At 27.8% G+C, this 25,377-nt stretch overlaps 2 protein-coding genes across 3 annotated transcripts in view; one reads left to right on the top strand and one right to left on the bottom strand.

Annotated features, from left to right (window-relative positions):
• The window catches only part of LOC117179378 (division abnormally delayed protein), a 165,699-nt gene extending 144,115 nt beyond the window's left edge, over positions 1-21,584 (top strand). Inside the window, exons 6-8 of the mRNA XM_033371106.1 lie at positions 8,975-9,110; positions 17,005-17,185; positions 20,306-21,584. Of these exons, the coding sequence (XP_033226997.1) occupies positions 8,975-9,110; positions 17,005-17,185; positions 20,306-20,415 (427 nt within the window). The 3' untranslated portion in view covers positions 20,416-21,584. The remainder of the gene's footprint in view (positions 1-8,974; positions 9,111-17,004; positions 17,186-20,305) is intronic.
• Positions 389-25,377, bottom strand: part of LOC117179379 (inositol polyphosphate multikinase) — a 59,902-nt gene continuing 34,913 nt past the window's right edge. For both annotated transcript variants that reach the window (XR_004467914.1, XR_004467913.1), the window contains exons 5-6: positions 2,472-2,660; positions 389-782 (exon numbers count right to left, since the gene is read on the bottom strand). The gene's annotated coding sequence lies outside the window, so the exon portion shown is untranslated. The remainder of the gene's footprint in view (positions 783-2,471; positions 2,661-25,377) is intronic.

Here is a 25,377-nt window from a genome sequence, read left to right on the forward strand (position 1 = left end):
GTGATTTTTAGGCCTCCTATTTGGATTTTTGTATTTTCTGTTGATTTGTTGTGGTTTTTATCTTAGTTTTATCTTAAAAATACATCCAATAAATTTTTATACATATAAAATTATCTAGTTTTATATTACCATAATTTCAAATAAGTTAATGATAGATTTTAAACTAAATTGTTAGGAAACGAATTTTTTCTTACTTGCGTCGCATTCTTCTATGTATAGTAAATAACATTTTTTTAATTTGCTTATCGTATTTTGTGAACAATTAAAAAATTAAAAAAAAATTTGGAGACCTCTAAATCATATCCGATTCTGAAATTTTTTGTTTTCGAAAAATTTGTTGACTCAAAATTTATAACTTAGGATAGTAGGCGTCTTCAGACTCGAAAATATTTTGTTGTCTCATAAAATGAATGAACCTAATATATATTATGTACATCAGATTTAAAAATAGTTAACCCCTCTGCTTAATATTTTAAAATAGCATTCGAATCATTGAAGATAAAAAAGTTTGAATCTAATCTTGAAGAAAGAATTTACTCATCAAAATTCAAAGGTGAAAGGGTGAAAGGGTGTCGATTGGTCCCATGTGGTCTACCTCTGTGAAACTGGCCTGTTTGAAAGTGCCGACGCTTGTCGTTGATTATTAATCATGGGGCTCGAGGGGCCGTTGCATGGTGACCGAGCCTTTCAAAAATTTGTTTCCCTCTCCAACTCCCAATTGTGTTTGTATCCCTTTCAATTTCCCTTCTTTACATCGCTTACAATCCTCTTGGCTGCAATGTCTTGAAAAATAGAAATCATTAGCTTTCAGGCGTTAACGCTATTAGAGTCTTATCATTTAAATGGGTTCGAATCTTGTCGTCTTCAATTTTCAAGATAGAATTTTTCTCTATAGACTAAGTACAGGCCTCAGACTCACGAGACTATTGACACTTTTTGACTATTTTTTAAGGATCCAACTATTATAATACTGTTTTAAAAAAGTAATACTAGTGCTGCAATTTCCTCAAATTTTCCTGCAGAAATTTAAAGAGATATTACAAATTTTAGCATAATTTATTAGATTTAAAAGTATTTAAACTTCTTCAGGGAATTTTCAAAAGGTATTAATAATATCAAAGGATTTTAAAAAGTTTTCCAGGTATTTTAGGGAATTTAAAAGAATTTCTAGAGAAGGTGAGAGAGTAAATAAAATATAATGAAATTTTAAAAGACTTCCAGGGATTTTGAGGAATTTCTATGGATTTTATGTAGTCTCAAGGGCTTTTAAATATTTTTAAAGAAATCTTAAAAGATACTAATTTTAAAACATTGTCAGGGATTTAAAAGATTTCTAGAAATTTCAACAGATTTAATGGATACTAAAAATGTCAAAGGATTTTAAATATATAGCTTGTTTTAAAAGTTGATAAGGATTTGCTTGTATTTCAAAAGAATTTCGGAGGATAATAGAAAATTTCAAGTGATTTAACCATTTCTAAGGATTTAAAAAAAATTTCGTAGAGTTTTAGGAAACTTCAAAGATTTCAAGGAATATAAGATATTTTTACGATTATAAGGGACTTCTTTAAGTTTTAAGAGATTTAAAAAAATTGGAGAGTTTTTCAATTCAGAGGATTTAAAAGATTTTCAGTATTTTAAGGTATTTAAACCAAATCCAAGGAATTTAACGAGATTTCAACATTTTTAAAGGTTTTTAAAGATCAGGAGTCATAGGATTTAAAACATTAAAAGATTACATAATACTGTAAGGAATTACTATAGATTTCAAGGGATTAAAAAATTGAAGGATTTTCTAGGGATTTTAGAGGATTTCAATAGAATTCATGGGTTTTTCATAGATTTGAGTGGATTTCAAAGATTTCGTCATCTTTGAAAGAATATTGAAAGATATTTTCAAAATGTTTTACGGGATTTCACTAGATTTTCGTGAAATTCTAGGAATTTTAAAAGATTGAAACGATATGTTAAATTTCAAAAGAATTCAAATGATTTAAAAATATTTATGCCATTTAAAAAATCCAAGGAATTTAACGAGATTTCAACATTTTAAGAGATTAATACGGTTTAAAAACAAATGATAACATTTCTACGGATTTCAGGGAATTTTAAAAGTTTTACGAGTTTTCTAGTAATTTTGAAGTTTTTAGGGCATTTTAAAAGTTTGAAATGGATTTTATGTTAGACTTAGTTTCGGGTAATTAACTTATTTACAAATAAATTTTAAAAAATTCATTTAATGATGTACAATGATGGCAATGCAAACGAGGATAATCATATATGTATAATATTGAATAATAATCAATATTATTAATATTTGAAAAACTGCATGATTTATTTTGAATTTTTCAAGTGAGTTCGAGGTCTTAAGTACTATAAATATTACTCTTCATTGAATTATAAAAAATAAAAACTCGCTAATAAAATGTAAGTAACTCCACTCCATACTTGAATGGGAACATTTTCTCTACCTTCTCACACTATTAAATATCGTGGTTTAATATGTTTCGTAATGTCCAGTTCTGGTTTGGTGCAGTGAACCTGTTTATCGCCATAAAACGTTCACATCGTTCTGGGTGTCAATCGACATCGTTCGATGTGCGACATGTGATCCCTTCCACCTTACATCACATTCGTAACTTCTACATGGTGATCCTCTTCTAAAGAAAGTTCGAAAATTTTCATTAGAAGTCATTTAACAAAAAGAGGTCTAATCATTAAAATATCATTTTTGAGAAAAATCAAGAAAAGAGAATTAACATAAATATGAATAAATAATTATATGGATATTTTTAAATTATCCCAATAAACTCTATTGTATCGGTTTTACGAGTTTGAAAGTTGATTTTTAATCAAAATTGGCTGCTGAATCCTTTTTTGTCTTGACACTAAAAAAACGATATTCGAATTATAATAATTTCCCACTAAGTTGAAGAATATTTGCAACTTAAGAAGGTTCCAAGAATATATTCTTAATAAAGATGGAGGCCCTCTTGCCCTAAGAATATATATTCTTGTTTATATCATAATAATCGTATACTATAGAGTTTATGTCTCAGTGTGACTGCGCAAAATAAATACATAATAAATATATGTGAATAGTGCTTTGCGAAATCTTTAATTGAAAAGTAAATAAATCGTGAGCATCAAAGCCAGAAATAAGTATACTGTTAAATTGAGTAAGTCAAGAAATGTATAGATTACAAACTATTTTTTCAATTAAAAATTATAATGTACTAACCACATTTTAACACATTTTGATGAAAGATATGTATTTATTTATAAGTTGTACTTATCACTTTTCTTTAACGCAAAACACTCAATGCCAAAAATTACAAAAAGAATAAACTGACTTAGAAGCATGTGGCAAGAAACATTACAAGAAATTATTGAATGGAGCACATTTCGCTTACTTCAGTTACTTCGTTAAGAATAAGAATATGACACTCTTAATATTATAATTTCGGTTTTTCGGTGAATGTTTTCTAAACTCTTTCATTACTAACATTCGTCGAATTTTTTTTTTTACACTTAGATCCGTTTTTGACAATGAGGTAATAGTTGCTTGTATTTTTATTTACGGAAGGACTTTTTTTATTTAGGTCCATTTTTATCAAAACACTACTCAGGTACCTCTGATAAACGGATTAATTTGAAAATGTTAATAAATTGAGAATCAGATTTCGACTCCAATAAACTGATCATTTAAAGTATGATTTAGTGCATTTTAGCCAGGAAAGGTTCTGTGTCTGTGTCATTTCCTTTTTCGCAATGAAGATTAGACCCATACTGATTGGGTCTAATTTTCGTTCTAGGGTTAAACGAATCAAGCTCTGAAGGTCGTCAATTAGCACGAAGGATATTTCGTGGTACAATTCTCGTTCATTGTATGGTCTTTGAATTCCATTCTCCATTTAGATTGTCTAACCGGGAATTTTGTTCACTGGGAAATTTTAGTGGCCAGAATTTTTTTCTCGAATGTTCTAATATGAAAATTAAAAGCGGAAAAGGGATTTAATCCTGATTCGGAAGAAGGAAAAAAAAATCCCTGTTCCAACCAAGAATTATAATTGCGTCTCGATTCAGGCATTTCTAACATTCAAATTTAATTTCGAAATTCTTGAAAATTAACACGATCAGGTTATCGTTTTTTGCACCTTCTCAGGTTATCGTGGATCATTTCAGATCAAAGGCATGTTAAAACGCTCAATTATCTATATAAAAATCTGGTAAATTTCCTGTACACTCTTCAAAACTTGTCCTTTAAGGGCATATTATAAACAGCGCAACAAAATTTAAACAAATATTTTATTTTTAGTGACAAATACACCCGCCTCCGAAAAATGCAGACATTCACCAAAAAATAATGGGTCGGAAAGGACCCACGATAACCGGATCGGGTTAAAAAGAAAACAAGAATCTACAGATGGAATTGAGAACACACTCACACGTTACAAATTTAAATTCAGAATTATAATTCTTTTAAAAAATTCCCTGTTAATTAGAAATTTAAGAAAATTTAAATGTTCAGGAATCCCTTGAAATATTAAAAATTGTTTGAAATCATTCAATTCTTTCGAAGTCTTCTAAATTGACTGGGAAATGACCCGAAATTTAAAATCGTCCGCCGAGTAGAGACCCTGGTTTTAATTGCGAGAGTTTAACAAATTAGAGCGTTTCAATATATAATTTATTTATACAATAAATAATTGAGAAATTGTATCTATTTTATAAGATCACCCAGTATATAAAGTTAAAAGTGTAATCGATTCAAGTCGATCAATAATCTGGATCGCTTCTTCTTGGTTTCCTCATTTCTTCCTCCCTGTGCTTTCATACTTACAAAACAACACCACTACACTTTATAATTATACTTGCACCTGCAGCACTTCAATCTGACGATCGACAACCTCAACTAAATTTCATTCAAGAATCTACCACTAGATGAATATCTTTAAACTTGGTTAATTGTCCTCCAGTGTATTTTTGATATAAAATTGGCTATGCTTATGACACGCCTGGTACGTGGCCTTGAAGATGAACATTGCCTCAAAAATATCCACCACACTTTATAACTATACTTGCACCTGTAGAACCTTCATCTCACGATTGACGACTTACAAATAAATTTCATTGTAGAATCTGCCAGACCTAGATTATCTTCAAACTTGATTTCCAGTCTTCCAGTTTATTTTTGATAAAAAATTGGTTATGCTTCTTGCACGCCTCTTTCACGGTCTCGAAGAATATCACCTCAAAAATATCCACTACGCTTTATAAATTATACTTGCACCTGCAGAACTTTCGTCTCACGATCGACGGCTGTCAAATAAATTTCATTCAAGAATTTTCCATTGCTAAGTTATGTTTAAACTTGACTGATCGTCTACCAGTTTATTTTGGATACAAAATTGGCTATGCTGATGGCACGCATAGTTCATGGTCTTGAAGAATAACATCACCTCAAAAATATCCACTACACTTTATAATTATACCTGCATCTGCAGAACTTTCATATGAATGTCGACGACTCTCAAATAAATTGCATTGAAGAATCTGCTAGTACTAGGTTATCTTCTAACTTGACTGATTGTCCTCTAGTTTATTTTTGATACAAAATTGGCTATGCTTGTGGCACGCCTAGTTCCTGTCTTGGAAAAGAATATCACCTGAAAACTATCCACTACACTCTATAATAATTATACTTGTACCTGCAGAACTTTCATCTGACGATCAACGGCCCTTATATAAATTTTGTTCAAGAATCTGCTATTACTAGATTACCTTCAAACATAACTGATTGTCCTCTAGTTTATTTTCGATACAAAATTGTCTATGCTAATGGCACGTGTAGTTCATGGTCTTGAAGAAGAACATCATCTCAAAAATATCCAGTATACTTTCTCATATACATTTGCATCTGCAGAACTTTCATCTGACTGTCGACGAATCTCAAATAAATTTCATTCGCGAATCTGCCAGTACTAGATTATTATGAAACTTGATTGATTCTCCTCCAGTTTATTTTTGATACAAAATTGGCTATGCGTATGGCATGTCTAGATCATGGTCTTGAAGAAGAATTTCACCTGAAAAATATCCACTACATTTTATAATAATTATACTTGTACCACAGAACTTTCATCTGACGATCGACGGCTCTCAAATAAATTTCATTGAAGAATCTGCCAGTGCTAGATTATCTTTAAACTTGACTGATTGTGCTCCAATTTATTTTCGATACAAAATCGGCTGTACTTATGGGTCGCCTAGTTCATGTTCGCGATGAAGAATATCACCTGAAAAATATTCAGTACACTTTCTAATCTACTTGCATCTGCAGAACTTTCATCTGACTGTCGACGACTCTCAAATAAATTTTATTCGCGAATTTGCCAGTACTAGATTATCATTAAATTTGACTGATTGTCCTCCAGTTTATTTTTGATACAAAATTGGCTATGCTTTTGGCACGCATAGTTCGTGATCTTGAAGAAGAATATCACCTCATAAATATCCATTATACTTCATAATTGTACTTGCACCTGCAGAACTTTCATCTCTCGATCGACGGCTCTCACATAAATTTTATTCAAGAATCTGCCAGTACTAGATGATCATTAAACTTGACTGATTGTCCTGCAGTTTACTTTTGATACAGAATTGGCTATGCTAATGGTACGCCTAGTTCACGGTTTTAAAGAAGAATATCACCTGAAAAATATCCACTACACTTCATAATTATACTTGTATATTCAGAACTTTTATCTTTAAACTTGACTAATAGTCCTCCAGCGTATCTTTGATACAAAATTGGCTATGCTCATGACAAGCCATGTGCATAGCCTTGAAGAAACATCACTTCAAAAATATGAAAATGTGACAAGTGACAAATGAAATTATCTTGTTTATTAGAAAATCTGCCGCACTGTCGTTATTTTTATTTATAGAAATATTCCTTTGTGAAATGTTTACTTGAAATTAGTTTCGCCTGACAAAACAGCTTATGTCGTAAATTCTGGTTCTCTGACGTTGCATTAGACGCTTTTCTTGAAAGTGACACCTGAAAAGACGACGTATTCGACATATCTCATCTTTGAATCGAAAAAATATATGTCGTGTACATGTAATAAACTGCAAGGTGCATGTTCAAGAACGAGTCCCATAGTTCTTTACTTGGGAAGTAAAAATACTAACCAAACAAAACCAGAATGCAGTTTCCCAGAAAGGAGCCAAGAGATAGGTGGACATGAACACAGCTTGAAATTCATTCCATCATACCCATTCCAGTACTCGGACGCACGACACTGTGAACTCTTTTTGACACTATTTTTTGTATGCATATATTTGACTACTATTTTGTAGAAAATAACACTAATGCCACTATTTTTTCAAATTGCTCACTTTGTCTGTAAACTTCTTCATCAATTCGCTAAAAATACATACCCGCCATCTCAAAAAAAAATCGAGATTTAAAAAGATTTTTAGATGTTGATGATTTAAAAAGATGTTGAAGATTTTCAGGAATTACAGAGTTTTCAAAATTTGTGAAAAAATTGCAAGAGACATTACTCATTTCCAGATAATAGACGGGATTTCAAGAAATTTGTGGGGACCATACCACACTTGCAATTTAATAAGAATTCTAATGACATTCAGGATTTAAAAATTCTGAATGGATTTCAAGAGATTAGAAAGATTTTAGGATACGTTACAAGATTTCAAAAACTTCAAGGGTATTTAACATGACATCAAAGATGTCAAAGGATTTCAAAGATTTCTAGATTTCAGGGAATTTTGAAGAATTTCTAGAGAACTTTAAGTAGTAAATAAAAGGATTTTGTAGGATTCTATGGGGTTTCAGAGGATTTCAACGATTCAAAATTTATAAAAGATTTTTAAAAGATATTAAAGACTTTAGATATTCTATAAGATGCCTAAAGATGTGTAGGAATTTCGTAAGATTAGCGAGATATTTAAATTTTCAAAGAATTTTAAAGAATAGAGTGTATCTTTAAAGACTCCGAGAATTTAATGAGGTTGAAAATTTTTGGAAGCTTTCAACGAATTTTAAAATATTCGAGGGATTCGTAGGATTTCAAAAGAAATTGAAAGATTCCATAAGATTACAACGAATTGCTATGGGGTTCAAAGAATTAAAAGAAAAAATTTTCCAGGGATTTCAGAAGATTTAAATAGAATTCAAGGATTTTTAATAGATTTCAATGGATTTCAGTGGATTTCAAAGATTATAGGGGTTTTTAACATATTTCAAAAAATTAACAAATATATCAAAAGCTTTATCCAATTTTATGGGGTATTACGGGATTTCAGACAATTTTAGTGTGTAGGGGTTTCAAGAAATTTAAGTGACCTTCTCAATTTCAAGGATTCAAAAAATTAAAGATTTTTTCAGGAATCTCAAAGAATCTCAGCAGTAATCAGGGGTTCTTAAATTATTTCAACGGATTTAAAAGCTTTCAGGGTATCTTAAAATATTTAAAGAATTTAAAAAATATATCAAGGATTTTAAGGGCTTAATCGTATTTTCTGGTTTTACGGGATTTTAGAGTATTACAAAGATTTCATAATTTATGAAGGAATTTTGTAACATATTATCGATTTCAATATGTTTTACGGGTTTTATTCGTCCACCAGGCGATCACAACACCCTTTCGGCCACCGTATTGCCATCAATATCGTTGACCACCACAGGAATACGACACCACCATCGCTTACCGCACGGCCACAAAACCCCGCCACGCGATTTTAAGTCCCAAGTTATATCTCACTCTAAAATGCCATCTAATTTTACACTACACTTTAGATTTAGATCCCATACGGTTACAATGCGGGCAATAAAGCGCTTTCCATTTACTACAAAGTCTGGTAGATGGGTACGCCCGTGGGTAACAGAAATATAGCTTTATTTCAACTAATTTTTTTAATTTTTCACTGTTTTTATTGCTTTCAGGTACGCAAAGACTGTGGTGGATTCGAGCCTCACCGCCCAGAAATACAATCCTGAATTCACGTTGACGACAACATCAGGCAATGGCAGTAATGGCAATACAAGTGTCCTCATCGACCAATTGAGGCACATTAATCAGGTGCGTTAAAAGGCTGCAGATTAAATTTTGTTACTTAAGAAAACTTTCAGGTTGGAGAAAGTTTTAATGACTGAACGAGTTTGCTCTTGGCGAACACGAAGGTTGATCGCTTTTGATTTCAGAAACAGGTTCAAATTGCTTATTATCGTGGGTCTTTATGTCCGGCAAATAGAGAATTTTTTTAAAAATTCCAAATTATCATTTGGAATAGGCAATTTTCCAAAATAATTACAATTATAAATTGGAATAGTGAATTTTTGAAAATATTTATGATTCTGAGTTGGGGCAGAGAATACATAAAAGAAATATAAAAAAGAACGCAGGTAAATAATTACAATTATCCTGAATGGAAAATTATACTTGTAAGTTACACAACATAGAATTTTAGTAAAGAAATATAATTTTGAGTTTAGGATAGGGAATTTCTCTGAAGAATTATGATTTATATAGACAGGAACTTCTCGTAAAGAAGTATAGTTTTGACTATTGGATACTCAGTTTCCGCAAAGAATTATAACTTTTACGTTCTGACAGGGAAGTTTCTAAAAGATATATAATTTTGACATCGGATTGGAAATTTCTGTAAAGAATTTTAATTTGACATAAAAAGGGAATTCTAGAAAAGAATTATAATTCTGATTTGGAATTTAATTCAAATGATGAATCTTGAACCCGATCATTTAAATTTTCAGGAAAATAATCAATTTTCAACCCAAAACGGAATTTTTCACAATTTAGTTCAACTTTCAACCACGAGGATTAATTTTCTACCAAAAAGTACAATATTTTTAACAGAATACATGAATTTTCAACTTAAAATGATACAATTAAGGAAAAACATGAATTTTCTGCCAAAATAAACAAACGTTGAACAAAATACGTAAATTCCGTACTAAAAAAAAACAAACAAATATACATTTAGAATTGGAATCGTTAAATTTTTCACCATAGTAGTTTAATGTTTAATCGAAAAGATAATTTTTTAAGCAAAAAGATAAATTTGCAAATCAAAAATATTAATTTTTTATTTAAAAAAAAAACTAGTTTTAACCAAATTCATGAAGTTTGAACAAAATACATGTATTTTCAATCATACCGTTGAATTTTTAAGGAAAAATAAAGAAAATCATTAAAAACGAAATTGTTAAAATTAAAGATAAAATTTTCTTTTAAATGAACGTTTTTTTACAAATTGGAATAGTTTTTTACCAAATAGTTGATTTTTCAATCATAAGAATACATTTTCAACGAAGAATATTAATTTTCGACCTAAAAAGACAACTTTTAAACAATATATTTGAATTTTCTACCAATATAGTTGAATTCTTTATCTAAAAATAACTAACCAAATTGTGGAATGTCTTACAAAACTGATTAATTTTTCACCAAACGGTTGAATTTTCGAAGAAGAAGATTAATTTTTGATCAAAAAGACGAGTTATTGTCAAGATACGTGACTTTTCAACCTATTACTTGAATTTTCAACTAAAAAAATGTATTTTCAACCGAACATTTCATTTTTTAACTAAAAAAGATTAATTTGCAATAAAAAAAGTAACAGTTAAATATTCAGTTAGAACAATTAATATTCAACCTAAAGTTGCTAAAACATGTTTTCTTTATTTTTTGATGGTCTTTTTAAGAATATAAGAAAGCTTTTGGTACTTTTATAAACTAGTGTAAAAATGGCTAATATTTCAGAACCCATAAAAAAATAACAAAAATTTGGTTTTAAATGAGCAATTTTGCAAATACATTTCGCTGGAAAAAATATTTTCTTTTTTTTCTTCCAATCAATCTAATCATTTGAGTTTTTTCGACCAGTGTCGTTTTTCGTAGGTGTTATATAAATTCGAAATCAAGGACATTAGCACCTTGCTGATGATGAATGGACGATAATAATGAATTGCAGTAAAGACTAGAATGTCATTTCTTGGCTTCTTGGTTGTCTGTGAATTAGCATATCGTGGTTGGAGAATTAACTGAAGTCATAAAACCTGCAAAACGGAGATATCCATCTCCACACCTGGTACTCGTTCACACGACCGCGACAGTGTCACGAGACATTAATCCGTTAATTTGCCACGAGACTGGTCAACCGATTCGCTTAGCTCTTAGCCTTAGCTCAACTTAGCTTAGCCGAGCTAGGCGAATTATGATTCACGCTTCCTACGACTTGTATTATGAGTATGACACCTACGGGGGCGCTGCCTTTGATAGAACCGCTCGCTACTCCCACGCAGACACGACTCAAACGAGAAATCGCCATTTACTGATAATAAATCAATTTTTAAAAGCTTAACCATTCGAATTACGTATCCAAATCTCAATTAATCGATATTGGAAGCACCAGGTTTGAAGCATTTCTCATTTCGTACAATCTTCTTCATTTGAAGCAGTCAAAATTGATTAATTCCAAATAAATTTTAAATTTGTTAATCATTCATGTTGGTTCACTGACGAAATCAGTTCCTTTTAAGGATCCAATCTGTTTTATTTGGAACAAAGAAATGTCAACCTTCAGCCAAAAAAGGTTCAGTTAAGAAAGTTCTACTTTCATGAAAAACAGGAATTTTTAACGAAATAGTTTAATTTTTAACCAAATAGACGAATTTTCTATCAGAAATTTGAATTTACAACCAAATTAATTTTTAATAAAGTAGATCAACTTTCAACAAAACACATGATTTCCAACTAAAATGATGAAGCATTGATCAAAATAATGAATTTATGAATAGCATTTCAACTTTCAACAAGATAGTTGAGTTTTCAACAACAGAAAATGAATGTTCCGTCAAAAATATTAATTTTCCACAAAACAGACGAATTTTTAACACAATACATCAATTTTAAGCCAATGAGTTGAATTATTAACGAAAAAAAAAACAATTTTTAAGCAAAAAATTTTTTGTGAATAAAATTATTAAATATTCGACAAAAGAGATGAATTAAAAAAAAATAATAATTTTTAACAAAGTTGTTCAAATTAATAAAAATTATATTTTCCAATTAAAACAGGTGCATTCTTTACCAACAGGATTAAATTTCTACCAAAAAGACGAACTGTCAACAAAATACAAGAATTTTCTTCCAAAGAGTTGATTAATTGACTAAAATTATGAATCTTCAACTAAAAAGTTAATGTTGAACTAAATGAAAATGTTTTCTACCGTAAAGATTAATTTTCTACCAAAAGAAGAAGAATTTTCATCACAATACAATAATTGTCAGCCAGAAAGTTGAATTTTTAACTAAAAAAGATCAATTTTACTTTAAAAATGGAATATGTAGTTCAATTTTCAATTGACAAAGTTAATTTTTAAAAATGGCCGAAAAAATTAAATATTCAACACAAGAGATGAGTCTTCAAGTAAAATGATGAATTTTCAACCAGAAAACAAAAACAAAGTACATTGATTATGAACCAAATATTTGATGTTTTAAATAAAAAAGATAGATATAATAAAAAATGGAATATTTCAATTTTAAATTAACAAAATAATTTTCAATATCAAACAATAAATTTTGAAGAAAAAAATTAAATATTGAATAAAAGATATGAATTTTCAACTTATTTGATGAATTTTAAAAAAATGAATATTTGACAGAGTACTTCAACTTTTTTAAAAATTGTTTAATTTCTAACCAAAAAATGTGAATTATCAAACAAGAAGATTAATTTTCTTCCAAAAAAGAATTTTTCACCAAAAATTTGAATCGTCAACTAAAAAAGATTAATTTTCAACTAAAAATCGAATTTAAACAAAAGTAGTTAAATATTTTACAAAATTGATGAACTATCATCTAAAATTGTCAATTTAAAATTTTTAAAAATTCGTTTTTAACAAATCAGTTCAAATTGAAAAAAAATCTTAATTTTTAAACACAAAAGGTAATGTCTCAACCAAAAAATTGATTTTTCAACTAAAAAAGATTAATTTTCAACAACAAAAATCGAATTTTCAACAACATAGTTTAATTTTCAAAAAGAATTTTGAATAAAATAATTAAATATCTAATAGAACAGAAGAGAAGAATTTTTAACTAAATAGTAACACTGTCAACGACAGAGATGATTTTTCTGCTAATTTTATGAATCTTAAAGGTAATAATATTATTTTCTTATCAAACCGTTCTATTTTTAATAACAAAATATCAAATTTTCATCAAAAAAGATGAATTCTCAACGAAATATGTGATACCAGTAACGACGAATTGATCTAAATTCTAATCAGTAACGTCCACTGCCTGTATCAGTAATTTTTAATAATCTGAACCACAACTTTTATCAATTAAATCAGTTTAATCTAATCCGTAGCCTTTAACGTGTCAATCAGCAATTTCTTGTAAATTTAGATCATTTATTAAAATGTAGGAATTTCATAAGAATTTTAATTTAGATAAACTTCACTATTTTATTATAGCAGAAAATTTTTGGATTTTAGACCGGAACTTTCTAAAAGAATTATTGTAAATATAAGAAATTTTTTCTATCATTTCGTAGTAGAAATTTCAGAAAAAAATCGGAAATTTACATATAAGTTATGGAATTTTTTTAACAATAAAAATGCTTGAAATTTCAGACTGTGATACTATACTTTGAACGAAGAATTTTTGAATGAAATTATAATTTTGACATGGAACGGGGAATTTTCGGAAGGAGTTGTATGTCATTCAGAATTGAGTCAAAAAATTTTCGTAAAAAAAATATTAGTAAGATCTAGAACGTGAAATTGATCAAGAGGATTATAAATTTTGACATGGATCGAGGATTTTTTAAAAAGAATTATGATTCTGATTTAAAACCGGGTATTTTCGAAAAGAACTATAATTCTGACATGAAATTTTCAAAAATAAGTAAAATTTTGGGTTAGGGCATGGAAATTTCAAACAGAAGTTTAATTACCAAACCGGGAAAATGAAAAATTGACCCTGAAAAAACTGGGAATTTAAAATCATCATTGTGGTAGAAACTCTGGAAACTGATAATCAATTCACAATTACATTCTGTAAACTGTATAGCCATAACGACTACTTTATCTGATTTGAAATTATCGAGCTCGTAAATTGGACCAATTTAGAATTAATTAATGTCTTTATCGCAAACGAAATTCAAATCTGTATCGATTTTTCGCTGGGATTTAATAATTCCGTATAATATTCCTGGACGTCCAAGTACAATGTATTACCTTGACTTGGAAAAAGATTAGTGTTAATACGATGAATGCATAAGTGATCAGGCGGTTGAATGAATGTTAGATCATTGAATCGACTGGACTAATTATTCATCTGAAAAAAACCAACAGGAAGGAGTGGACAAGTCCCTCATTAAAATCGGGTGTTGAGAGTTGAGACATTTCTTTTAATTATTTTCTAACCGGAATTAATCTTCATTTCCTGCAAGACCTCATATGTTTAAAGATGTTTAAAATGTATCAATATTTATTCAGGGAATTATTTTGGTCTGGGAAAGTCAGGAATTTGAAAACTAAAATAGCAAAAGTTGCAAGTTATTATAGTCACTTTTTAAAATATAAAGATCACTTTAGTCACTTCTCTTTCAGTAAAGTAACCCATGGATCTCAAAATATTTTAACAACTTAATAGGAAGTTATAAGGTTTTATGATATTTTAAAAGATTAAGGGTTTTGATTAGATTTCCGAGTATTTCAATCATTTTAAGGGATTTTGAAAGCGTTCAAGCTATTTTAAAGGATTTTAAATTGATTTGAATAATTTGAAGAAATTTTGGAGAATTTAAATATTTACGTTATTTAAAAAAATTCCAAGGTGTTTTGTAGAGCATTTTCAAAACTTCCATGGAATGGAAAATGGCTTTTAAAAGTTTCAGAGGATTTCAAATTATATCATAAAATTTTATGACATTTAAAAAATTTCCAACAAATTTTCTAGCAAGGATTTTTTCCTTTTAAATTCCAAGGGATTTCCAAGAACTTTGAAAAATTTCAAGGGATTGAAACAAATTTGAAATATTTTAGGATATTTTAAAAGATTCCAAGGTGTTTGCAATTGATTTCCTTAATTTAATGGGATATGAAAGCATTCGAAATAATTTACAGTATTTAAAATTATTCCAAGTCATTTTCAAGAGCTTTTAAAAATGTCAAGGGATTTTAACAGGTTTTAAGTGATTTAAAATATTTTACGATATTTCAAAGATTCCACGAAATTTACAATTGCTTTCAGTAATTTAATTTGATTTTAAAGAATTTTTCAATGTGTAAGAGTAATATTTTTTTTTACAAAAGATTTTAATGGATGTGGAATATTCTAGGATATTGTAAAGTATTGTACTGATTTTTCAGTAATTTAATTGAATTTTAGAGTATTCGCAATATTTTATTAGGATAGTTTTAAGTATTCCACTTAATTTGCAATTGATTTAAGTAATTTAATAGGATCTTAAAGAATTTGGAATATTTTTGGGTATTTTAAAAGATTTTAAGGTATTTTTAAGACCTTTAAAAAGTTTACCTGGATTTCAATCAAAATTCTCAAGAATTTTCAAGAACTTGAAAAAATAGGATTTTAACCGATTTTAAAGGATTTGAAATATCTAAAACTACATATTTCAAGTAATTTTTAATAGATTTCAATAATTTTTAGGTATTTCTAAGGGTTTTAAGGATTCTTGATACTTCAAAGTAAATTTCAATATTTTTGGAAAATTTTCAAGGGCTTTTAAAGGATTTCTTAACTTCTCAAATATTTTAGGGTTTTTTCTTCTCAATTCCAAAGTACTTTTAAGATCTTTGAAAAATTATAAGGTATTTCAAAACATTTTAAAGGACTGGAATTATTTTCGGTTATTTAAAAATATTTCAATCAATTTTTCATTCATTTCAGTAATTTAATGGGATTTGAATGAATTTGAAATATTTTAGGGTTTTTTTTTAATTATTCCAAGTCATTTTCAAGAGCCTTTGAAAAAAATGTCAAGGAATTTTTAATCGATTTTAGTCCTTCAATTGGATTTTGAAGAATTGGGAATATTTTACGATATTTTGAATTATTCCAAGGCATTTTCAAACGTTTTAAAATTTTTTCAGGGATTTCAAAATGTTTTTAAAAATTTGAAATATTTTAGGCCATTTTTAAATATTTCAAGGCATTTTAAATTAAATGTAGTACTTTAATGGAACTTCAACGGATTTTTAATATTTTAGAGCTCTTAAAATTATTTTGAGGCATTTTTCTAAAGCATTTTCAAGAGATTTAAAGTTTTTCAAGGGATTTCCAAGAATTTTAAGGCATTGAAAAAATAATTATGTAGAATTTTTGAAGTTGAAAAAATCCTACAGGACCTATAAGGTTTTAAAATATTTTAAAACATTTTAATGGGATTTAATTTATATGGTTTCAAAGATTTGAACAGATTTTCAAATATTTTTGCAATTAATATGAAATTTACTGTAAATTTTTATTAATTTATCCTGAAGTCCTTTAAATTCTTCTGAATTCCCTTGAATTTTATTCAACTCAATTTGAACTCACTAAAATCAGTCCATTTTTAAAAATTATTTTCAGCTCACTTGATTTTCATCCAATTTTACTGAAATAAATGGAGCATGTTGTTTTTTTTCTAATCAATTTGAATTCATTTGAATATAGCTTGAATTATTTTGTAGCCTTATGAATTGATCCTGAATTTGTGAAAGTCACTTGGAATCCTTATACATTTCATCGAGAATAATTAAAATTGTGAAAATGTCACATGATTAGAATTTTAGTCTCCAAATATTGATTGGTATGTAAAATGAAAAATTTGTCAGGGAAAAGTGAGGTAATTGAGAAAATGAATTTTTTGCGTTCGTCTTGTTTGAAATCTTTAAAATTGATAAATATTTAAGATTTTCCGAAAATGTTGTTCCAGGTGATTCAGTCGCAATTGTCTCTCGCACCTGATATTGGAATGCCATTGGCTGACGAAGCTTTCGACGGATCAGGATCAGGGTCCTTGTCGGGAAGGGATCGGGACATGGATGATGACTTGGGAGACGACGAGGATGGTCACGATGCTTCCGGATCAGGAATGTTTCCACCAACCACACTAGGTATTAATTTCAAACCTACTTCTTTATTCAAACATCATGCGGTTTCGAGTTGTCCTTTTTTAGGCTGCTTTCAAATACGGAAGCCTGATATTTGCTTTCTTGATTTATTGCGCCATTAGTTGCTGCGACTTTATCACAATTAAACAATCTCAATTTTCAATTTGAATACCTCTAAAGAGAAAGAATCCAAAAATAGATATCCTTGAAGCTGGTGTGTCAGTGACTTTCAAGAGGTTAAAAATGCTAATGACTAAATAAATGAATTTATTAGTCAAGAAAAATTGTAATAGATGATATTTACATTTAAAAAAATTTTAGATTTAAATTCAACACAGTATAAAATTCACACAGTTTAAAATTCTTGAAAAGAATCTAATTTTTTTATTTAAAATCTGCGAAAATCTACATTTTGCTTTATATTAGGCTATCATTTCAAGTTTTACATTAAGTTTGAATCTTGTCAAAACTTCTACATATCTCTCAAAATTACTCAAATTTCGCCTACAAATAATAAATGTTCAATTGTAATTTATACGTCCAAATTGTAAAGAAATTTTCTAAAATTTGCAGGATTTTCTGAAAATTGTAGAAAAAATTTAATTTATTTTGATAGATATTTAGAAGTTCTGAAAAAATTTCCAAAATAATTAAAAATTTAAAACAAATTTAAAACAACTTCTAGATTTCTGAAGATTTTGAAATAAAATTTTGAAGCTTTCTAAGAATGTTTAAACCATTTAAAAAGAAAATAGTTGAATTTCTAATTTAAGAAGTGTTTACTTAAAAAATTTCAATTTTTTAATATTTGATCTTTCTAGCTTAAAATTCCTTATAATTATATAATTTTGAACATTTTAAAGTTCATTGAATGATTTTTTAATTTAGAGCATTGAAAATGATAACGTGGATTTATATTTGTTTTTGATTAAAAAATGTTAGTGCCTTGAATTTTATACGCGTCAATTATTTAGCATTTGAATACCAAATTTTTTAATTAGAAACTTTTAAATTTCAATTTTAAATGTTCAAAATTTAACAGTTCCACTTTGAGTGCTTTCATTTGCAGCTCAGTTTTTATTACCTCAGGTGTAAAATTTTTTAACTTTCGTGTTTCATTTTTTAATTCCATTGACCGTGAAAAATGTTTGCGAACCGGGAAAAAAACCGGGAAATGACCGGGAATTTATTTCGTCGATTAAAATGGTCACCCTGAAGTATTCTTTTTTTTTTTAGTTGAAAATTGATATTTTTTTTTAATTGAAAATTCCCTTTCTTGGTGAAAATTCTTCTTTTAATGTTAGTGTAAAATATATATAAGCGTTGAAAATTGAACTATTTTTAATTTGTATCAGAACTAATGTTTAAGATAAATGTTTAATTATACTTATAGGTAACACGATACAATTAATAGTAAAGGAATTTTTGAAAGAGAAAATATTCTTGATTATGAGAACGATCAGGGTTTCTACCCCTCCTGGAATTTTCAGGCAATTTTTATATACCTGGAAAAACCTGAAAATATCTGGGAATTTTTTCGAAAGCGTGCTTTTTTTCAATTACAATATTTAATTGAAAAACAATGATTCTTTATTTGTAAAAGTATCTATATATTACTGTATTGAAATATTTCGTTAAAAATTAGTTCTTTTTTATTGTATTCCGTTGTTTTTTATTACAAATTTTTATCTCTTTTGTTTGAATTATCAACTAATATATATTTAATTAAAAATTCATCTCTTTTGTTGAAAATACGGTTTTTTTCGTTGACAATGAATTTTTGTACTGAAAATTTAACTATTCCAGTTGCAACTTTAACTATTTTGTTGAACATTTTTTTTTTGCAAAATAATTTTTTTACTGAAAATGTAACTATTCACTTTTTAGTTGAAAAATTACCTTTTTTTAGTTGAATATTCGACTTTTTTAGTAGAAAAATTATATTCTGGGTTGAAAATTAATAGTTTTCTTTTCAAATTTAACTATTCCGGTCCAAGATTCATCATTTTAGTTGAAAATTCATCACTTTGTTTGAAAATCTAATTATTTGCTTGAAAATTAGTTTTAAACTTGTTGAACGTAGACTTTACCGAAAAATTCAACTATTTCAATTAAAAATTACATAATATTATTTTAAAATTCATCTCGTTGCTTAAACATTAATTTTTTAACTTAAAATTTAACTACTCAATTGATAGTTGACAATTTATCTTTTTAATAGAAAATTCGTCTTCTTTGGTAGAAATTAATCTTCTTGTTTGAAAATTCAACTATTGCAGTTAAAATTGATCATTTTAGTTAAAAATGCAACCTTTTTGTTTAAAATTAAACTATTCCAGTTAAATATTCAGCAGTTTTAACCTATAATATTTGTATTTTAATGAAATTATTTTTTAACCGAAAACTTAACTGCTTAATTTTTGCTGGAAAATTTATCTTTTTTGGTTCATCATATTCGTTAAAAATTATTCTTTTAAGTTAAAAATAATTTTTCTCCGTTGAATGTGAAACTGAATTTGTTTTTAAAATATTTTTTTTTGTGAAAAATTAATTTTTTCAACTGAAAATGTGACTCTTCCATTTGTGGTTGAAAAATTACACTTTAGATCAAAATTCGGCTATTTGTTTGAAACTTCAACTATTTGTTTAAATATTCATCTTTTTGACAATCCAAATTTTTACATGAAAAGTTAGGAATTTTAAGCGGTTTAAATTGAATTTAATATAGTAGCCACATTCATTTGATCTAAATATGTACTGAATTTCAGGTATTACTAGAAAAATAAAAATTTTTTTGAGTTATTGAAATTTATGAGAAATATTTAAATGACTCCATATTTAGAAAAATTGTTTCTGTAAAAATAGTTTATTTAACCAATTTGATGTTTTATCGAGCGTTTTTATTTCGTCCTGAATGGATTTTCAAGGATCAAAGTATATCCAATTTAATAACAAAATTTCCTTTAACGACCGAAATCACTAAAAAATCATTTCTCCTATTTCGTTTCCCGTCGTGAAAAAATTACTCTAGCCCCCCCCCCCCTTTTTTTAGCTTTTTTGTTGTTGTACTTTGATCCATGATATTAATTTCTTTAACTAATCTGATTTTTTCCCTCTTTGCAGATCCTACGAACGAGATAATCCGTCGCAAAGAGAATGCAGGGTCCGGTTCGACGACCATATTGGTATCCCTCGTCGCTCTGAGCTCCATCTGCATCTCCCTCGTGGCTTAATTCTCGACATTAGCTTGCGGGAGAGCAAAAAGAGAAGCAAAACGAATCGCAAGATTCGCAATCAGAGATCAGCGAACAACCGAGTGCGTGCGTGGTGTCGGTACGGCGAAAACTTTTTGATACTGAGACGATCTTTTCGGAAGGAAACGCGACTTTTCAGCGATTCATCGCACCTCGCTTTTATTGAAAAAAAACTATGTATTTTGATTCTGCGATTTTAATCCTCGGTGGCCAGCTTTAAATCAATTGCCATTTCTAATCAATAATCAACTTTTTAAAAGACTTTTCAAGATATTCTGACGCTTCTAATATATTTTAGGCTTTTTTTTCTTTTTTTTTCTTCAAATGATGACGCATTTGCGATAGAAAATTGTAAGGCTCGTGATGTGTTTGCGATTACATTTTCTGAATTCTCTGAATTTGTGAGACACTTTTGGTTTTGGGTTGTGAATTTTTATAAGTTTTTAGCTTACTATTCAGTATTCGAATCTCTCTTGATATTTTAAATTTTGCGAAGGAGGCTTCAAATTTGCAGAGTTTAGAAAACTGTTTCGCGTGTAACGAGATCGTAGATAATTTTCGCCCTCTGTGCAAGAATCTTTTCGTTTCCCAGCTGCCTAATTACGCAATCAATCGGATGCGCAGATTCTATATTGCATCACAAAACGCCTCCGAAATACAGTAATTGCGTCCTGCTGAAAAATAAAGTATAGGAAATTGGCCAATTTGATAGAAATCGTATACTTTTCTATTAGCAGATTCTCATTAAATCTCTGAAATCTTATCTACGCACAATTTATTTCAAATATTAGCTTCTGAGATTTCAGAAATATGCATCAAGTTTCATTCAGAGATAAATCTGATATTTTTCTATCTATAGTTTCTCATTAAAATTCTATCAAATCTTATTGGTACAGGACTTGTATTGAATACTGTGTTTTAAAATGTTTAAAGTTTGTATCCAACTTTATCCCTCGAGAAATCTTATACTTTTCGATCCAAATTTTCTTTGTAGAAAAGAAAATTTTTATTTACTTGTAAAAACCTGGAAATGTCAGGGATTTTTGTTAAGTCAGGGAAATTGGCTTCATATTACTGTATTTAACTATTTTGTTGAAAAATAGTTTGTTTTTTGGTTTGAAATTAATTTTTTTAACTGAAAATTTAACTATTTTATTTTTGGTTAAAAATGTTGTGTTCAGAATTCATCTTTTTCAGGGTGGCCGCTGGACCGGGTAATGATCGGGAATTTTGTTTAAACGGGAAATAACAGTGAATTTCTTTTTACCGGGAATTTTACAAATTTGTAAAAGAAAAATCTGTCCACGTTCGATTTCAACAGCTTTTAAATAATTAGTGATATTGTTATGTTTTTCATTTATGCTATTATTTAGATTACAATGCGTAATTCAAAATTTTTTCACTTAAAAAATTTTCCATTTAAAATTTTTATTTTTGAGCTCACATTTTTAATTTAAAGAATTTTTAAATGCTTTCTTAAAGATTTGAACAAATGAAAAATAGAAGCCTTTGAAGTTGAAAGTTTTGGATAAAAACATTTTTATTTAATAAATGAATAAAAAAATTTCAATTTATCTGTACTTTAAGTAATAAAAAGTGAAAAAAAAACGATTTAACAAAACGATTTTAAATCTGTACAAAATATAAGAATTTTCAGATTTTAACGTTAAAACTTAAACGATTTCAGTTTAAAAGTCTTAATCATTAAACAAATGTAAACGTGTGAATGAAAGTTTATAAACTATTTTCAACTTAAAAATAGCTTCATAATAATATAATCTTAATTAAAGGATTTTATTAAATTTAAAATATTGTTTCAGTCTAAAATATTCAATTTTTAACCCATTCAATTTGAAATTTTTAATAAAAAAAAGATTAATTATTGAATATTTACCAATATTTGAATTTTTATTTAAGACAAGTAAATTGAAACCAAATATTTAAAAGTAAAGAATCTTTAACTGAATTGTTTGACATAAAAAGCCTGGTATCTTTAAATTTTTGAAGAGCCTTTAAACTTCAAACGTTACAATTTTAATTGTTGTTTTTGAAAAAATGCTTAATTAGTAAGTGAAATTTTTAAATTTTGATGTATAATTTACAAATGAGCGTTAATAGAAAAAATTCAGTAATTTTAAGAAATATTTAGGATTAAAAAAAATAATCATGCAAATTTTAGAAAGTTTTCTTAAAATCTTCTAAAATCTTTTTTGAAAATTTTGTTTAAATATTTGAAAAACTTTTTACATATTCTCTTAAAATAATTTTTCAAAATGAAAAATTATTTTTAATTTCCCTATGAATAATTGAAAAGAAAATAATTGAATTTCTAATTTAAGAAGTTTTCAGTTAAAAATTTTTGAATTTTTCAGTATTTAATGTTTCTAGCTTAAAATTCCTGAAAATTATATGATTTTGAACTTTTTAAAGTACCTTTAATTTTATACGCATAAATTATTGAGCATTTCAATACAACATTATTTAATTAAAAACTTTTAAATTTCTATTTTAAAAGTTCAAAATTTAACGGTTCCACTGAGTGCTTTCATTGGCAGCTCAGTTTTTATTATCTCAAGTGGAACATTATTTAACTTTAGTGTTCCATTTTTTAAATTTCATTGATCGTGAAAAATGTTTGCGAACCGGGAAAAACCGGGAAATGACCGGGAATTTATTTCTTCGATTAAAATGGCCATTCTGTTTCTGGAATTTAAATTTAATTAGTTTATTGCAAGTTTAACTATGCTCTAAAAATTATTTTTCTTGTTCAAGATTTGTAATTTTATGTAAAAATTCATCTCTTTGGTTGAACATTATTTTTTTTTTAAATAATAATTTAAGTATTCAGTTTTCAGTTGAAAAATGGTATTTTTGAGTTGAAGTTTCGTCTTTCTTTGGGATTAATTAATCTTCTTGGTGAAAATTAATCTTCTTGGTTAAAAATTCATCTTTTTAGTTAAAAATTAAACTATTCCACTGAAAGATTAAAAATTTCAGTTGAAATTTAAAATGTATGATTCCATTTTTGGTTGAAAATTCATATTTTTTAATCAAAATTTGACTGTTTGGTTGAGATTTTGACTTTTTTTGATTGAAAATTCAACTATTGTTAAAGAATTAATCTTCAGGTTAGAAAATTCATCTTTATGGTTTAAAATTCAAGTATTCCAATCGAATATTCATCATTTTTGCCCAAAATTCATAATATTGGTTAATTTTTTGTTGTAGAAAAGTAATTTTTTCTACTGAAAATTTAACTGTTCTATGTTTGGTTAAAAATGATCTCTTTGGTTAACAAATTGATCTTTTTTTTTGGAAAATTCAACCATATGGTTGCGAATTCATTTATTTTGTTGGAAAATCGTCTTTCGGTCGCAAATAAAAATTTTTTTAGTTCAAAGTTCAACTGTTTGGTTAAAAAATCACCTATCTTGTTGAAAGTGCAATATTTTAAATTAAAAAGTTAGGAGTTTGAATCGATTTACATTAAATTCAATATTGTTCCCACATTGGTTGTTTCGAAATATGCACGTATTTCAAGTATAAAAAGATCAAATCAAAATTTTTTCGGATTATTATTCAAATTCAGGGACTTTATAAACAAATTCAAGAAATTATTAATTATGTTTTTAGTATTATTTAATTATTCAATGCTGCTAATATATTGAATAATATATCATGAAATATAGTTTGGCAAAGCTTGCTAAATAAAACATACTAATTGAATCCCGAGAAACAAAAAAAAACATTTAAAAATATGAAATATTTGAATGGCTCTCTACAATGTAAAAAATATACCTGGAAAAACAATGGAATTGTCAGGGAATTTTTTGTATAGGAAAATAAGATTTAATACAAGCGGGAATAAGACTTGATAGAGTTTCTATGGGGAAATATTGACAAAAAAGTACAAGATCTTCCGACAAATATGAAATAAATTCTTTAAATTGCGAAGAAAAAAAAATTGATTGTAAAGTATTTTTTTTTTATTAAATCCTACCTTTTAAAATTTCGTAATTTTTTATCAAATTATATTCACCAAGAAATCTGATGTTTTTCCATCAATAGTTTCTCATTAAGATTTTATCATTAAAGTTTTTATCCAACTTTATCTATCGAGAAATCTTATACTTTTCAATACAAATTTTCTTTATAGAAAAGTATAAGATTTCACAAGGAGTGGAATTCAAGAGAAACTTTCCAGGATCTAGAAAGTAGGATTTAATACAAGAAAATATAAATAAAAAAAGTATAAGATTTCTGAACGCATAGAGTTAGAAAAAAAACCTTCCAATATTCTGAAAAATATGATTTGATTCAACTCTTGTGCATTTAAGATTTGATAGAAAAGTATAAGATTTCCGGACAAATATAAAGGAAATTTTTTAAATTGCGAATACAGAAAATGGATTGAAGAGTAATAATTTTTTTTTTTTAATCAAATCCTATAAAACTTTTTCAGCAAGGCGTGCAAACGAGACGGTCCCTGTAGGTATTCCTGTGGCGTGACGGCGACGGTGATTCGTTTTTGTACATTTATTGAGTTCGAATCATTGAGAGTTAGTGCCTTTTTAAATAATGTTCGGGCCACCTCACGTCTGTAAAATACCTATAAATAATGCTGTACAGGGCTTTCTTGCTACGTGTGTGTGAATGCGCTCTCTTCCATCTAGGAAAGATTTTCAATCTCTTTTTCAAACTTTACATTTTGGAAATATCTTTCCAATTGAACATTTTTTCCCGGCAATTAGAAATTTCTTTTCTAAAGATTGGAGAACGTAGTTAACTAAGATTGGAAAATCTTTTAAGAATAATTTTTCTCGGAGATACTTTCAGAGTCTTTTCAATTTCTTTTTCTTTTTTTTTTAACTTTAGACTTAAGTTTCTTCGTGTTGAAGATGCGAACCCGGTGACGCAATTTTTGCACCTTTCGACGATCAA

Source organism: Belonocnema kinseyi, chromosome 9 (genome assembly GCF_010883055.1).
Source record: "Belonocnema kinseyi isolate 2016_QV_RU_SX_M_011 chromosome 9, B_treatae_v1, whole genome shotgun sequence".
Taxonomy (NCBI): Eukaryota; Metazoa; Arthropoda; class Insecta; order Hymenoptera; family Cynipidae; genus Belonocnema; species Belonocnema kinseyi.